Here is an 18,225-nt window from a genome sequence, read left to right as displayed (position 1 = left end):
GGTCAATATGGAGGGCCATCTTTCTTCCTAATGAAAAACCAATAGCACCAATATAACAGCAATAATAAACTACACCACATCCACCACCCACCATTACCTCCATCACCATGGCAACAGTGTGTTCTCGATAAATCAGTTAGCCTGTCAGGTCAATAAGATAATGCAGTATGCAATGAATAAGTCATTATAAAAACTGACCTACAATAACATTTATGTTTGTAATGCCATGTTTTAAAGCACTGTGTGGGGCCTAAATGAATAGTCACAGAAAAGTATTGCTAAGTATTAGAGATAAACCTTTCACCCTGACGACAGGACCCAATGAATCCTCTTCTCTCCACCCTCTGTTGTCATGAGAGTTTTCAGTTTTTCTGCTGGCATGTTCCTTTTTTATACAAGGATATAAATAAGGTCCCTTCATCCATGGCTCAATCGAATTATATGGCTGTGAGAGAAACACATGGCTAACAGATTGTCTCTGCAGTCAGTGACATGCAGCGCATTTCAATTACAGCAGTGCCGTCAGCCTCACGACGGCACACAAAACAACTCTGCTCTCTACTCCTCAGCACACTAAAGAAAGCCTGCTGCAACTTGTTTATCTTTATGTTCATCATTAGTTATAGTGTGTGTGTGTGTGTGTGTGTGTGTGTGTGTGTGTGTGTGTGTGTGTGTGTGTGTGTGTGTGTGTGTGTGTGTGTGTGTGTGTGTGTGTGTGTGTGTGTGTGTGTGTGTGTGTGTGGAGGTGTTTAACCATACTTGTGGGGACCAGAAGTCTCCACAAGAATAGTAAACAAACAAATATTTGACCAACTGGGGACATTTTGTTAGTCCCCACAAGGTCTAATGCAATTTCTAGGGGGGTTAGGGTTAAGGTTAGAATTAGTGGTAGGGTTAGAATTAGGTTTAGGGTTAGAAGCTAGGGTTAGTTTTAGGGTTAGGGTTAGGAGCTAGGGTTAGGTTTAGGGTGGGGGTTTTGGAGTTAAGGTTAGGGTGGGGGTCTGGGTGCTTCTGTGCATTTTGGTTCTTACTGTTCTGCAGTGATGTAGCCCTCTTCCTGTGGGGTACACTGTACCCCTGCCACCTCCACGTTGCCCACCAGCTCAGAGAAGGACAGGCCCAGGTTCAGGCCCTGGATGGTGACCAGTGTTCCCCCCTCTGGAGGCCCTGCCACTGGGCTCACCTACAGGAAGGAGAGGTGGACATGGAGAAGGGACAGATTTATGGTGGCAGCACACAAGTATTGTAATATTTTCAATACATGACAACAGATTAATGCATTGCATCACTATGCCCAAAGACAACTATGCAGAAGCTCTATCTAAAATGGCTTGACCACACAAAGAGCCTTCAGGCCTGTTGAGCAGTGCTCTTCCAGTTCCCAGCAGCAGGCAGTAGCAGCCCAGTTCTTTATCAATTCACTCCCAGACTGCCACTGAAACACTAATCATGTGACAGGGACTTCAAAGGCTCATGGCTCTTTGAAGTTGGAGCAGTAATTGTCTGTGGCTGTCTGACCTACTGTGTGTCTCTCATTCAAAAAAATTAACAGTGTGTTGGGGCCAAAAACACTCATTGCCATGCACAAAATTGGATGCATAGGGCATAGCTTAAGGTTGCATTAATTTGGCACAAGCTGTATGTCTGATATAGTCTTATTTATACGACGGGTGGGTCTAGTCCTCGATGCTGATTGGTTAAAACCGCATTCCAGCCAGTGTCTATTCCACAAGTTACCACCGGTCTTGCTCATGTCTAAGGACTGATCTCAATGGTTTTTACTGGTTATTTCTGAGAAGGCCTCTTATCACTAAGGCCAAATGATGGATAATGGTGACGCTTAAAGTAGGGGTTAGTTGTAACAGATAAGGGTCTGACTGACTAACCTCAGTTATGCGTGGGTTGGTACACTTAACGTTCCTGGTGGACAGGTCGAGCCAGCGGCTGGCGTAGGGGCTGATGGGTGGGCAGTGCTGCCTCATGGTGCAACGGCCTTCTCCACTGCACCAGCCACACTGGAACTTCCTTTCAGCCCGCAGACACATGCCACAGCTGTCCCGCTGGGCACCACACTTATACAGGTGCACTGTGGAATACGGGAGGACTGCAGTTGAATTACATTCAATGCTTGTACACTGAGTGTACAGAACATCAGGAACACCTTCCTAATATTGAGTTGCACCTCCTTTTGCCCTCAAAACGGCCTCAATTCGTCGGGGCATGGACTCTACAAGGTGTCTAAAGCATTCCACAGGGACGCTGGCCCATGTTGACTCCAATGGTTTCCACAGTTGTGTCAAGTTGGATGGATGTCCTTTGGGTGGTGGACCATCCTTGATATACACAGGAAACTGTTGAACGTGAAAAACCCAGCAGCGTTGCAGTTCTTGACACACTCAAACCAGTGCACCTGGCACCTACTACCATACCCTGTTCAAAGGCATTTAAATATTTTCTCTTGCCCATTCACCCTCTGAATGGCACACATACACAATCCATGTCTCAATTGTCTCAAGGCTAAACAAATCTTATTTAACCTGTCTCCTCCCCTTCATCTACACTGATTGATGTGGATTTAACAAATGACATCAACATGGGATCATAGCTTTCACCTGGATTCACCTGGTCAGTCTATGTCATGGAAAGAGCAATGTTCCTAGTGTTTCGTACACTCAGTGTATATTTGACAGTATTTAGATATTGAATGGCACTATTCTACAACCAAATACACACTCAAGCAGGATAATGGAGAGCTCTAACAGTCAGTGAGAAACCAAAATGGTAAACACAAAAGTTCACCCTCACAGCCCAGATGATTGGCTAGGACTAATAACACAGTAGAGAGTGCCATATTAACGTTCTCCCAAGGCCGAGTGAAAGCCTTGGCGTGGGCTAAACCCCATCCATCCCACAGAGTGAGAGCTTTCCACTCCTCAGCAATGGCAGACAGTGATGGATGGCAGAGGCACCTTTAATCTTATCTGGATTGTCGATTATGAAATTGCCATTCCAAATGATGGAGAGGTCCACTGCCAGGTCACTGATCTTCACACCCTCATAGATGTACTGCCGGAGAGAGAGAGGTAGGGAGAGAGCGAGAGAGAAAGAGGGGTGGGAGAGGGAGAGAGAGAGGGATGTGAGAGGGAGAGAGAGAGAGATGAGGCTTTTAACCACCTGTCATTTCTATCATTGCTGTCTGCTCCTCTCTGCTGTGCATGGCCATATTGGGACAGGACTCTGCGGGGACTGGAGAGGCTGTTCATCTAGAGCTGAGGAAAATGGGCTTTCACTGGACATGAGATAAGAGAGTGAGGAATAGATGCATTAAAAATTGATTGTTTGTCATGTAGTCTATGCAGCACTGTCTGCCACTCATCCTCACTGTCAACTATCTGAGATGTTAACCTATTATGTCCCTATTACACGGACCTAGATGTATGTTTGAATGACACTGACATGTTCGGTTTCAGACAGACATTAAATGTTTTATTTATTCCACTGCAGACAACCTACTTCTTATTTGATCAAGACACGGCATGACTGAACTCATCTCAGTGGGATGAGATCAGATGCAGATTGCTCTCAGAGACTAGCTCAGACGTAATTCACTAGACTACAGATAATCGACCTGGATAATGCACAGCCAGGCTGAGGCTGGTCCCAGGGGGAGTGTTAGAGAGGGTCACGCAGTCACAGTACGCACCGAGCTGTTCTGGCACTGCACGCTGGAGCTGTTGAAGCGCAGGGCAGTGACACGGTGGTTGGTTCCCTGGACGTGGAGCACACACTCGTACCCCCGCTGGCCAGACTGGGGCTGTGGAAGGTTCCGGGCCCTCAGGGTGATGGGTCTCACCTCCCCTGCTGGGATCAGGATCTCCCCAGAGTGCAGCAGCTGAGGGCAGTCCTAGAGAACATATTGCAAGAGTCAAAGGTCAGACGACCTCAGCAGGGGTCTATCGAGGTCTATTAAATTATAAAGATAGATTGCCTAAAGACTAACATGTTATGTAAATATGGGTTAATGAAAACATGGGTTAATGTGCATTATACCGGAAAATACTGTTAATCTGGTGTATGTTTATCAGTAGCCATGTAGCTACCTCTGAGGCGTTGACCCGGCCCTCCTGAAAGGAGCAACTGGAGGGGTTGTGGGTACACAGGTTGCGATATTTACACCAGTGGCAGCGGAAGGTACTGTTCACACAGGACAGACACCTGCAGTGCAAGGAGAGGGACAAATGGACATGTTACACACATCATATGACCAACCAGCCAACAGACATCCCAATGCTTCTAGATACTCTGTGGCTAAACACATGCTCTTAGGGAACAGAAGTTCCTAACGATCCATCCAATATACAGTACACTGTATATTATACAGTTCATGGAGTTCACAGAGTTAGGCTGTTTCCTCAACATTGTACCACTAACACATACTGTTAATACAACAGTGTTGCAGAGAGAGCAGTATTAAGCACCAGCACACAGTAAGTCAGTATGTTCTGTAACAGCTCTGTATGCATAGAACTGGCCTGCCAGGCCCTTTCAGACACAGGATAATTAATTATGGAGGCGGATGTGATGCTGATGTGATACTGCTGTGCTGTGTGAGGCAGAGGGGGGAGGGGGAGGCTGTTTAGACTGAAATATGAATCACACTGTAGACCAGAGACAGTCGCTAGCTGCTAATGGACACCTCATTTTGATCAAACAGATGTGATGGGGCTTTGGACTGTATTTCTGTTAAAGTGGACCTGAAGGTAGCGGTCAGGGAGCTATGTTTAGATGTATGTACTCGTACTACTCAGTATGTACATTGTTCCTCAGGGAACCAGTCTAGAAACACCAGTCTAGAAACAAGCTAACAATGCGTGGCTAACTGCCTTAGGTTCACCTATATCAAAATGGATGGGTCATTTGAACTTATGGGTTACCTGTCTGCCTGATCTTAAGTGGGGTTGCATGCATTAATGTCCTAAATGAGGTTGTGCAATACTATCTTTTGAATGGATCAGATAATGTGTGGGCCGGTAGATGAACTTACGTGTGATGCATGCTGCAGTTATAGAACTTGACCTCTGTACTGCCCAGCATTTGACCTGTCTCCTTAGAGTTCAGACGCAGCGCCACACCCAACCAGTCTGATGGAGAAAATGGGGGGGTAGTTGGCTTTATTCAGACTGCTGGTCCTCTGTAAAAGAGTCACATCTGTATCACTGAGGAACACAGAGCAATACGTCCTAAATTGGAGCTATATATTTTGTCACCTTGTCCTTCAGGTATGTGTGGGACCTCTTTGCCAGACGGGGACAGGCACGTGACTCTGTTGCCGTTGACATGGCCCTCCACCTCGGCCTGCTCTCCAAATAAACAGGTGATCCCAGTCGAGAGGTCAGGCACATTGCTGACTTCCAGCAGGAGCTATAGGAGAGGAGCAGAGAGAGATAGCTGGGTTGGAACACTCTGGTCTATCATGAAACACTGAGGACTTCTTCCCACCATCAAGACTCAGAACATGTAAGAATCAGTTTGATCAGAAGTAAAGATTGTACTGTTAATAGTTGACTCACAGGCACACTGTGTGCTGACACGGCAATGCTGTCTGGGTGAGCGATAACTTTCACACAAAGTTCGATATCAGTTGCGAACCGGAAGGGCTCCTCTGCTCTCTGACACCGGTCTCTTCTGGCACATCTGTGGATGGGAACCAGGACATTATTCGTTCTTACTGTTTACTGTACATGTGAGATAAACATTTTCCTTTAAGGAACATCTAAACAACATCATGCAAAACACATCATACTGTGACACTTTCTGTATTTTGAAAGTTCTATATCTTGAAAACTTGATTGCTGACATACAAAACATTTTGGGACTGTATCAACAGTGGACTAATGAAACAAATACCAAGATAGTTTTTGAGTGGTATTTTCCTTTAAGGAAAGTGAGCCCCTATCAGTTTGGTTGGATTGCTCTGCTGAAGTAAATCCAGTTGTACGATGGGATAAATTGATTTTAAGCAGTGAGTGTTTTGTGTTTGGGTTATTTAACATTTTACACTGACATTTTAGTCATTTTGCAGACACTCTAATCCAGAGAGACTTACAATTAGTGCATTAATCTAATTAGCTAGGTGAGATAAGCACATATCACAGTTGTAGTAAGTACATTTTCCCTCAATAAAGTACAGATAACTGTCGAAATAATGGAATCACTTGAGTAAATGAAGTGTACATTGAATACAGGTGCATCCACACAGGTGTGGTTCCTGCGTTAATTAAGCAATTAACATTCCATCATGCTTAGGGTCATATATAAAAATGCTGACGACAATGCCCCCATCCACAGGGCATGAGTGGTCACTGAATTATTTGATGTGCAGGAAAACTATATAAACCATATGCCATGGCCGTCTCAGTCACCAGATCTCAACCCAAATGAACACTTATGGGAGATTCTGGAGCAGTGCCTGAGACAGCGTTTTCCACCACCATCAACAAAACGCATTCCTCCAATAGAGTTCCAGAGACTTGTAGAATCTATGCCAAGGTGCATTGAAGATTGTGATGTACATGACCATCTGGGTAGGGGCTGAGTGTATAGGGTTGGGAGGAGAGAGGGAGAGAAAAGGAAACTAAGTAGTGATCAAATAAAATAAAATAAAATAAAATGTTATTGGTCACATGCGCCGAATACAACAGGTGCAGACATTACAGTGAAATGCTTACTTACAGCCCTTAACCAACAGTGCATTTATTTTAACAAAAAAAGTAAAAATAAAACAACAACAAAAAAGTGCTGAGAAAAAAAGAGCAGAAGTAAAATAAAATAACAGTAGGGAGGCTATATATACAGGGGGGTACCGGTGCAGAGTCAATGTGCGGGGGCATAGTTGAGATAATTGAAGTAATATGTACATGTGGGTAGAGTTAAAGTGACTATGCATAAATAATTAACATAGTAGCAGCAGCGTAAAAAGGATGGGGTGGGGGGGCAGTGCAAATAGTCCGGGTAGCCATGATTAGCTGTTCAGGAGTCTTATGGCTTGGGGGTAAAAGCTGTTGAGAAGTCTTTTGGACCTAGACTTGGCACTCCGGTACCGCTTGCCGTGCGGTAGCAGGGAGAACAGTCTATGACTAGGGTGGCTGGAGTCTTTGACAATTTTGACAACTGAGATATGGAGGGGGGTTGCAGTAAGATTGGTAGGTGAACAGAATTTAGTAAAGATGAGGTCAAGCACATTGCTTGCCTTGTGAGTGGGAGGGGACTGAGAAAGGTTGAGCTCAAAAGAGGAAAGGAGTGGGAAAGAAAGAGGTGGAAAGAAATTCATCAAAGTCAGGCATCTGGGAGGTTGAAGTCGCCCAGTACGATGAGTGGTGAGCCAACGTCGTAAACATTAGCTTATCAAGATGTCAACCTCATTGAGGAACTCTCCAAGGGCACCTGGTGGGCGATATATGACAACAATGTTAAGCTTTAGTGGACAAGTGACAGTGACAGCATGGAATTCAAATGAGGAGATGAACCAGTGAGAGAAAATAGAAAATCTCCACTTAGGAGAAATGAGTAGCCCTGTGCCACCACCGTGAAGACCTGTCTCTTCAAATGAGATATTGTGGTAGCTTGGGACGTGCAGATTTAGACATTCAGAACGCACACAAACATACGTAAACATTGCACTTAAACGTCCAATGCAGCCGTTTTTATCTCATTATAAAATAATTTCTGGGTAACAATTAAGTACCTTACTGTGATTGTTTTCAATTAAAACAGTCCAAAAGAAACAAAAATAGCTTCTTAGCAAAGAGCAATTTATCAAGCAAGAATTTTGCTAGGACTGTCTGGGAGTGATCTGAGTGGGGAGGGGGAATCTGAAAACTAGCTCTTATTGGCAGAGAGGTTTAGAACTCTCTTTCTTATTGTTCTATTTACTAATTTACAGGCAGGCCAAAACTCCATCCCACTAAAAGAGGCTGAGATTTCACACGGTCCTTTCAAACAGCTCTAACACTAAAATAACATTATAATCATTTTCACATTTTCACAATTTCACAGTATTATTCTAATCTCATAGTGTGGAAATATACACTGAGTATACAAAACATTAAGAAAACCTGCTCTTTCCATGACATAGACTGATCAGGTGAATCCAGGTGAAAGCTATGATCCCTTATTGATGTCAGTTGTTAAATCCACTTCAATCAGTGTAGATGAAGGGGAGGAGACAGGTTAAATAAGGATTTTTAAGTCTTGAACCAATTGAGATATGGATTGTGTGTGTGCCATTCTGAGGGTGAATGGGCAAGACAAAATAGTTAAGTGCCTTTGAACGGGGCATGGTAGTAGGTGCCAGGCGCACCGGTTTATGTCAAGATCTGCAACGCTGCTGGGTTTTTCACGCTCAACAGTTTCCTGTGTGTATCAAGAATGGTCCACCACCCAAAGGACACCCAGCCAACTTGACACAACTGTGGGAAGCATTGGAGTCAACATGGGAAAATCACGTTTTGAATGCACTGGGCCTTTAAGAGAATGAGAGGCTCTCAAGGTTGAATCTCTCAGCGATCACACTTCCTCTTGATGAGGAGCTAACAATAGAGCTTGTCTCTGTTTTACATGTGTAATGCCCACTGTGGGATGAGACGGTGCTTAATGGACTCTCAGATGTGGTCGAGGGTGACATCTCACGAGAGCCTTCAAAGCGCACAGAGACCTCAACAGTAAATACAAGACAATGAAGGCAGAATGGAAACCCAATGATGGTTGTTGTTCCTGCCGGCTCCTTGATACAGCCGGTATCCATAGGGAGAATAGACACTAACCTCTTAGCTTCTCATCAATTGAAGTGCCCCTGGACACCCATTTCATCCCAGGCGCCCTTTCATTCCCTTTTATTTCATCTCCCCCTCCATGTTATGCCTGATAGAGCTGTTTGTTCTCCTGTCCTAGCCTCTTAGAGATTAACATACCATATATACACACATACTCCCCTATATGGCACGTGGTGCTTTACCTTCACATGCTTTGGGTGAGCATATACAGTGACTGTATGTTGCATTTTCTAATTGTTTTACTGTAGAGAGACAAGGTGAGTATTTCCACTTAGGATACTATTCAGTGAACAGTAGCTAGATAGTGAATAGTAGCTCATGGAAGTGGCATGCATACAAGTAGTCTCCTGAGTGGCGCAGTGGTCTAAGGCACTGCATCGCAGTGCTAACTGTGCCACTAGAGATCCTGGTTCGAATCCAGGCTCTGTCGCAGCCGGCCGTGACCGGGAGACTCATGGGCGGCGCACAATTGGCCCAGCGTCATCCAGGGTAGGGGAGGGAATGGCCGGCAGGGATGTAGCTCAGTTGATAGAGCATGGCGTTTGCAACGCCAGGGTTGTGGGTTCGATTCCCACGGGGGGCCAGTATTAAAAAAATATGTATTCACTAACTGTAAGTCGCTCTGGATAAGTGCGTCTGCTAAATGACTAATAATGTAAAGTATAATCGTGGGAATTGGAGCAGAAAATGCACTTATGAAAACAGAAGAGGAATAAAGTAATTAGGATAAATATGTTCTGTGTTTTGCTAGTCAAGTGGGTTGATAACATAGAGAGGGCTCTCCAAGAGCTGCAATTTAGATAATGATGATCTTAGAGATTGCTGAAATGCAAATGACATATAATAATGCATAAATCCTTTCTGAGGTCTGTTTCAGTGCATTTTCAGAAACATTGCCTGGGTTTTAATCTTCTGGATCTCTTCTGCTCTGTCCTGTTCTATTACGTAAGATAACCTGGCGGTCCGATAATTAAGATGTCGAAGATGAGCCTCTTTCACAGTTCTAAATGTTCTAGAGACTGTAGCAGTCCATTTGGTTACCCTCTGCACTACTCTCTGTCTGTAATCCCTCTGTACTCTGTCCCCATTATCTCAGTCATTCTGTCCCTCCATACCAGCAGTGACAGACAGGCTGTCTGTATCTGTGTGCTCAGTAGCATCATTTTGTATTTGAGGGCTTGTATGACCTCTTACTCCTTTTTTCTTGGTAAATTATGTGATTGGTGTTTTAAAACATGACCATTGTGCCTTTTGAGAATAGTGTAGTAGTGGACCTACATGTTGAGCAGGACACACCAGCCGCAGTGAGGATCCCCAGAGCTCAGACACTCTCCACAGGTCCCATACTGCTCACATGCCTCCACTGGGATCTGGGTCACCTACAACACAACAGAGGAAGGTTTAGACGCATAACATAGGCCATGGAGCCTACAACATTCACATACACATGAACAGCACATCATTTACAATTAGTGTAAAACATATTGCTCTATATAATTGCTTCATGACTTGTTTAACTGGTTAATTGTGTGTGATACATTATATAATACAGTATGTCATGTATCCAATGAAATAATGTATTCCCTGTTGACTTAGTAAACATGATCTAAGGAAATGGGGAAAAGCCTGGTAGTATGTGAAATCGGATTCATTCCGTTGATTGATTGTGGGGGGTTCAGCACTAGGTTGAAGATGACAAGGTTAAGACAATGTAATAATTACACGCGGCAGCGTTCGGAAATAAACAAATTAATTGGACCAGCATCGTTGATAAGTACTAGCACCGTTGCTAACTAGCAACGCTGGTCTAAATTTTGCAAAGAGTTATTGGATATTAGAATCCTGTTGTCTTAACCTTTGTCATCTTCAACCTAGGTTCAACAGAGGAAGTAGCTCTGGCAAACAGGCTGAGAAACAAGTAAAGCCACAGAAAAGATAAGCCTGATATCCATGGGTGTGCTCACAGCTTGGATCAGCCTACACACACAGATACACATACACACACCGCCACTTATCTGTGTGGATGCCTGGCAAAGCATACGCTCCCATTAGTCGCTGTGACAGACGCTGCTGTTGAGTGGGCAGCGCCAGCCCATGCATATACAAACAGGTTGAAGCTTTGCTATTTTATACTTTGTTATTATTCTCCCCCTTGACGGACCATGCAAGTAATTTCCTGAGGTAAATAATCACAAATGAAGAGTGGATTATGGATGAGAGCGTCTCCGTTGCTCTTGATAGTGTAAATGGCTTCTCTCTCAGGTCTGTGTTGGCTAAACAGATTATCTGCCGCTCTCCGCAAAAGCACTTTTTCTTTTTTTAAGAAAAAGCTAAATGATTTTTAGAAGGGATAGGGGGACAGGCTCAACGTCCAAATCTGACACAGAAAGAGTAATCCTCCCTACCAGCCCAACTCAGATTAGCCTCTCCAAAACTAGCTAAGGAGGGGAACGAGCAGACAGACAGATGGGCCTTGCTGTTACCGTGCCAACAGTGTGCCTCTGGTGTTGCTCAGATTTAATGTTCAGCTCACATGATGTGAGTTTATTTGTCCATCGAATTTTACCTGAGCATGCAGGCAAAGCTATGAAATACAATGAGATGACATTGACAGCAGACAACATTTTGTTTGAGGACAACAATTTCCCACACAGCCTTAGAAATCCCTTGAAATGTAACTACAATTAATTATCACACTGAAATATAATTGGCAGTCACTTGATGAAAGCTTCATATTTTTCTCTTTATTAGTTTATTTTATTTCCAGGACAGCACAAACCTACAGTACACACTACATAGAGATGCAAGCAAGAGAAAGTGAGAGGAAGATAATTCTACCATAGATGGTTATAATTATGGTGTGGTATTTTACTTTCAACAGTCATATACTCTAATCCACTCTGCAACTGTCAGCTTTGGCTATTATGCAATCCTCATCATCTTAAATCATGCTCTTGGGGGGTGGGGCCCATTCCGACCTGATTTAAGCGCCCGGAAATGGAACGTAATTCTCTTTTTATGCACTTTTTCTCTACATGTATTCTGACCTTGAACTGAAGCATCAGAACGGATCATGGCAAAAGGTGTTTTAGCTCCGTGGTCTTGGAATTCTCTCCAGACCAGCTTGAAACTCCAGGATCTTGTTTCCTTGGAGGAGTTTAAACGTTTGGTTGACTCACATTCACATTTACATTTGACATTTTAGTAACTTAGCAGACACTCTTATCCAGAGGTGAGGAGGTGTTGCGAGGGGGGGTGGGGGGGTGGGGGGGGTGCTGTGGGATTATTTAAGATACTTGTTTCAGATGTTTTCGGAAGATGGACAGGGAGATGTGTGTCGACACCTGGGTGTCAGAAGAGGGGAAGGAGAAAAGTAGTTGAGTGTCATCCGCATAGCAATGATAGGAGAGACCATGTGACGATATGAAGGAGCCGAGTGACTTGGTGTGTAGAGAGAAGAGGAGAGGGCCTGGAACCGAGCCCTGGGGGACACCAGTAGTGAGAGTATGTGGTGCAGACACAGATCCTCTTCATGTCACCTGGTAGGAGAGGCCTGCCAGGTAGGATGCAATCCAAGAGTGTGCAGAGCCTGAGACACCCAGACCTGAGAGAGTGGAGAGGAGGATCTGATGGTTCACTGTGTCGAAGGCAGCAGATAGATCTAGGATGAGAACAGAAGAGAGAGAGTCAGCTTTGGCAGTGCGGAGGGCCTCTGTGACATAGAGAAGAGCAGTCTCAGTTGAGTGACCCGTCTTGAAGCCTGACTGGTTAGGGCCAAGAAGATCATTCTGAGAGAGATAGTGAGAGAGTTTGTCAGAGGCTCAAGTGTTTTGGGAGTCGAGTGTTGGTTTTTTGAGGAGGGGAGCGTGTCAGGCCATTTTGAAGTCAGAGGGTCAGTGGTCAAGGATGAGTTGAGATGGTCTGGAGAAGGGAGGATGAGATGGGGTCGAGCGGGCAGGTTGTTGGGCGGCAGGACCTCACTAGTCACAGGATTTCCTCTGGAGAGAAGGGGGAGAAAGAGGTCAAGGCGTAGGGTAGTTCTGTGGGTCTAGTGGACTCAAAAGGTTGAGTGAATGAGCAGTGGATGTCGTCAACATTATTTTCAAAGTGGTTGACGCAGAGAGAGAAGAGGGAGGGGGAGGGGTGGAGGATTAAAAAGGGAGGAAAAGGTGGAAAAGAGCTTCATAGGGTTATAGGTAGAATCTTTACATTTTGAGTGATATAAAGTGGCTTTAGCAGTGGATATAGAGAAAGAGAAGGTAGAGAAGAGGGAGTGAAAGGATGATAGGTCCTCCGGAAGTTTAGTTGTCCTCCATTTTCGCTCAGCTGCCCGCAGCCCTGTTCTGTAAGCTTGTAATGAGTCACTGCGGGGACAGTGCGAGTCATAGGATGCAGAAAGGGAGGAGAGTAGGGTCGAAGAGGCAGAATCAGGAGACAGGAGGGAGAAGGATTTAGCAGAAGGGAGTGAAGATAGGATAGAAGAGGAGAGAGTAGTGGGAGATGGAGAGCGAAGATCATGACCATCTGGGTAGGGGCTGAGTGGCTAGGGTTGGAGGAAAGCGACATAGAAAAGGAAACAAAGTAGTGATCAGAGACCTGGAGGGGGGTTGCAGTGAGATTAGTAGGCAAACAGCCTCCATTAAAGATGAGGTCAAGCGTATTACCTGCCTCTTAAGTGGGAGGGGACTGGGAAAGGGTGAGGTCAAAAGAGGCGAGGGGAAAGAGAGAGTTAGAAAGAAATGAATCTAAGGCAGACGTCGGGAGGTTGAAGTTGCCAAGTACGAAGAGCAGTGAGTCATCATCAGGAAATGAGCTTATCAAGGTGTCAAGCTCATTGAGGAACTCTATGGACACCTGGTTGGCAATAGATGACAACAATTTTAAGCTTGAGTGGACAAGTGACAGTGACAGCATGGAATTCAAATGAGGAGATGGACAGGTAAGAGAGGGGAAACATTTAAAATCTCCACTTAGGAGAAATTAGTAGCCCTGTGCCACCAACGCGATGACCAGATGCTCTCGGACTATGAAAGAAAACGTAGTCAAATGAAGAGAGAGCAGCTGGAGTAGCAGTGTTCTCTGGGGTGATCAATGTCTCCGTCAGGGCCAAAAAGTCAAGGGACTGAAGGGCTGCATAGGCTGAGATGAACTCGGCGTTCTTGACCGTTCCAAACGTTGCCAGAGACCAGGAATTCCACATGGGTACACTAAATTGGAAGAGTTGCAGCCAAGGGATGGGGAGCGTCTGTAAAGCCTACATGGAAAGGAGCGAACAGGTATAGAAAACACACACATAGTTGCCATAGCTAAAAAATAGCAAAATGAGATCTGAAAATAACTAGGTAAGATACTAAAGTGAGAGAGTGGTGTGGAACAGAGTATGTGAGCGGAGTTGAGCGGAGTTGAGTGGAGTTGAGCGGAATTTTTCCTCCACTTCCTTTCCAACCACACCACTAAAAAACACTCCTCGCTCAGAGGAAAAAAGACTGCTGCTCCAAATATGCTCCATTCATTAAAATCCCCATTGAACCAACACCCATCTATTTTTGTTACTACCTGGACCTACCTTTGGTTTTGAAGTATTGGAACCAAACACATTTCAATAAACAACATGAAAAAGTGACTGTAAGAAGCATTCATCATTTATTTCAAATAGGCTACATGTCGTATTAAACAGCATATAAACACTCTAAACAGGTAGCCTAAGAAGGAACGAAAATGAATTATTAGCCTATTACTTCAATTATAGCCTATAGCCTACAAATAAATAAATTGTGAAGCATTTGCGAGTGCGCTCAGCATTTAAACAACAGTTCATTGTATTAAACCATTATAGTCTATAAATTGTGCATATAGGCTGTGACTTACTTAGAATTAAATACACATTTTACGAAAAATGCCTTATTAGGCTCAGTGCCTTTTAATTCACTTTTAGAAACATGAGTTTGGCCAGAGTCTGTGGCTTCAGGCTCATGCCCGGAGAGCAGGCCAGAAGCGGAATGCGCTTGTATTGCCACTGAGGATGCTAAACACCCTTTGGGCCACTCTTGCCATGCTGGGCATGGATGTAGAGTTGTTTTTTATTTTTCTATAGGTAGGACTAAAGGTTTTTAGGAAAATAACCCTATCAAAACGGAAAGCTCCTTGAAATAGGTAATATGTCAGCCAATTGGGCCAAAATCAATGATAGCTTATTGTATAGATAATAGAACGAAAATTAACTAAACTTAAATACTTTGCTACAATGACACACTTAGCTAGCTACCCACCTCATTTCTTTCTGTTAGCATGTGCACGTAGTACACCATCATGCTTTCGGTGTCTTTTCCGATTCCAAGACTTACAGTGCCTTTCAAACGTATTCATCCCCTTGGCGTTTTTCCTATTTTGTTGCATTACAACCTGTAATTTAAATGGATATTTATTTGGATTTCATGAAATGGATATACACAAAATAGTTCTAATTGGTGAAGTGAATTGAAAAAATAAATAACGGAATGCTATGAAGCCCCTAAATAAGATCTGGTGCAACCAATTACCTTCAGAAGTCACATAATTTGTTAAATAAAGTCCACCTGTGTGCAATCTAAGTGTCTCATGATCTCAGTATATATACACCTGTTCTGAAAGGCCCCAGAGTCTGCAACACCGCTAAGCAAGGGGCAACACCAAGCAAGCGGCACCATGAAGACCAAGGAGCTCTCCAAACAGGTCAGGGACAAAGTTGTGGAAGGTACAGATCAGGGTTGGGTTAAAAAATTGCCAAAACTTTGAACATCCCACGGAGCACCATTAAATCCATTATTTTAAAATGGAAAGAATATGGCACCACAACAAACCTGCCAAGAGAGGGCCGCCCACCAAAACTCACGGACCAGGCAAGGAGGGCATTAATCAGAGAGGCAACAAAGAGACCAAAGAAAACCCTGAAGGAGCTGCAAAGCTCCACAGCAGAGATTGGAGTATCTGTCCATAGGACCACTTTAGGCCTTACACTCCACAGAGCTGGGCTTTACGGAAGAGTTGCCAGAAAAAAGCCATTGCTTCAAGAAAGAAATAAGCAAACACATTTGGTGTTCACCAAAAGGCTTGTAGGAGACTCCCCAAACATATGGAAGAAGGTACTCTGGTCAGATGAGACTAAAATTGAACTTTTTGGCCATCAAGGAAAACGCTATTTCTGGCGCAAACCCAACACCTCTCACCACCCCGAGAACACCATCCTCACAGTGAAGCATGGTGGTGGCAGCATCATGCTGTGGGGATGTTTTTCATCGGCAGGGACTGGGAAACTGGTCAGAATTGAAGGAATGATGGATGGCGCTAAATACAGGGAAATTCTTCAGGGAAACCTGTTTCAGTCTTCCAGAGATTTGAGACTGGGATGGAGGTTCACCTTCCAGCCGGACAATGACCCTAAGCATACTGTTAAAGCAACACTTGAGTGGTTTAAGGGGAAACATTTAAATGTCTTGGAATGGCCTAGTAAAAGCTCAGACCTCAATCCAATTGAGAATCTGTGGTATGACTTAAAGATTGCACCAGCGGAATCTATCCAACTTGAAGGAGCTGGAGCAGTTTTGCCTTGAAGAATGGGCAAAAATCCCAGTGGATAGATGTGCCAAGCTTATAGAGACATACCCCAAGAGACTTGCAGCTGTAATTGCTGCAAAGGGTGGCTCTACAAAGTATTGACTTTCGGGGGTGAATAGTTACGCACGCTCATGTTCAGTTTTTTTGTCTTATTTCTTGTTTGTTTCACCATTTTTTTTTTTTTGCATCTTCAAAGTGGTAGGCACGTTGTGTAAATCAAATGTTACAAACCCCCCAAAAAATCCATTTTAATTCCAGGTTGTAAGGCAACAAAATAGGAAAAATGCCAAAGGGGGTGAATACTTTCGCATGCCACTGTAGTTGTGGACACTACATCACCGCACTCCCGCTCTTGCTGTTGGTCCTCCTCATCTTTGTAAGTCACCTTGATTTTGCACCTGTGTGTTTTATCAGTTTCTTTATGAAAATATTTAACAAACTCCATGACGGTAACTAAAGCAAAGGGCTAACACAAGTAGCCTACAAATGCATGCTGGGACGGGCATGCCCTGAGCTCGGGAAGTGAAGTGAGCGCTACTGGAGCGCTACTGGAGCAAAATTGGAGCAGGTGAGAAGGCGGATACTCCAGCCTGTTGGAAACTCGCTCTGCTCTCCAGTCAAATTGAGCACGCTCCGCTCTGGTGTGGAGCCTTCCTCTCTTTCCTTCCTCGAACATCTCGGCAGGACCATCTTTGTTTCGGCGACGGTCTTAGTTTTGCGACTAATACTAATATCTCATTCCCTTGCAAAGGTGAAGAGTACACCTCCCGGTACTAATTGCTGATTGCCTAGGAGAGGAGAAACCACTCCCCCTCCAATACAGCCACTGATTACTAAAACAACAACAGTCACAAATTGCCCTGCCCCTTAATCCTGGGTGATGTGTCAACAATCATCTGCAAGTTAATAGCAGTCAGTGGTTCACATACCAAGTAGGCTACTGGGAAGACAGACAGCACTTAAAGTAGATGACCCTATCTAGCAAAAAGACAGTACTAGACAACAGATAAAGACAAAAATTATACTCCTGGAGATATCAGGAATATAGGAATGTGAGGAATGTGATTGTCATTAGGACTTGATGCGGTGGTACATATGATAGATGTATTTATCTTTGACGCTTGTATGTTTCTGTAATTGAAATGTATGTGTCTACATCCCAATTTGTTTTTAATGGTGTGTCTATGTCTGTAAGTTGTTACAGTATGTCTGATATTTGTCTCAAACATTGTTCCCCCCTGCTGCTGTCTTGGTTAGACCAAGTATCTCTTAAATGAGACTAACCTGAATAAATAAAGGTAAAATAAAATAAAATAAATGTGAATAGCATGCTATTTACCCGCTAATCATTCACGTGAAGCTCGAATAAATTAAGGTGTTGCTGAGATGTGTCTACAGATACTCCATATTCTGACCTTGACTTAATTCCACCACCTTTATGTCACGGTTTCGGCCGAGGCTGCCTCTCTTCCTGGCTCGGGCAGGCTTCGGCGTTCGTCGTCTCCGGAATACTAGCTGCCACCGTTGTATGTTTCTATGTTCGTTTGGTCTGGTCTGGTATTGTACACCTGTTATCGTTTAGTGTCATTAGTGTCCTATAAGTTCTCGTTGTGTTTGTCAGGTGTTGTGTGTGATTGTTTTCACTGTCGTGCGTTTTGCTAGTTCGTATACTGTTTGCTCGGTTGAGCTGTTCTCCTATGTGTAGGAGTGTTTTGTCGCACATGTTTAGTGCGCCCGTTTGTTTTCGCCTGCGTGCGGAGTTCTCGCCTCAGGGCATTTCATCGTGCTTGAGTTTGTGCAT

At 44.2% G+C, this 18,225-nt stretch overlaps 1 protein-coding gene across 1 annotated transcript in view; it reads right to left on the bottom strand.

Annotated features, from left to right (window-relative positions):
• The window catches only part of LOC121575791 (plexin-A2-like), a 105,163-nt gene that overhangs the window by 17,859 nt on the left and 69,079 nt on the right, over positions 1-18,225 (bottom strand). Inside the window, exons 5-13 of the mRNA XM_045222901.1 lie at positions 10,110-10,210; positions 5,571-5,694; positions 5,268-5,421; positions 5,045-5,141; positions 4,101-4,215; positions 3,704-3,904; positions 2,970-3,066; positions 1,887-2,086; positions 1,032-1,183 (exon numbers count right to left, since the gene is read on the bottom strand). Of these exons, the coding sequence (XP_045078836.1) occupies positions 1,032-1,183; positions 1,887-2,086; positions 2,970-3,066; positions 3,704-3,904; positions 4,101-4,215; positions 5,045-5,141; positions 5,268-5,421; positions 5,571-5,694; positions 10,110-10,210 (1,241 nt within the window). The remainder of the gene's footprint in view (positions 1-1,031; positions 1,184-1,886; positions 2,087-2,969; positions 3,067-3,703; positions 3,905-4,100; positions 4,216-5,044; positions 5,142-5,267; positions 5,422-5,570; positions 5,695-10,109; positions 10,211-18,225) is intronic.

Source organism: Coregonus clupeaformis, chromosome 10 (genome assembly GCF_020615455.1).
Source record: "Coregonus clupeaformis isolate EN_2021a chromosome 10, ASM2061545v1, whole genome shotgun sequence".
NCBI classification, from domain to species: Eukaryota; Metazoa; Chordata; class Actinopteri; order Salmoniformes; family Salmonidae; genus Coregonus; species Coregonus clupeaformis.
This window is presented reverse-complemented; position numbering and strand designations above follow the sequence as displayed.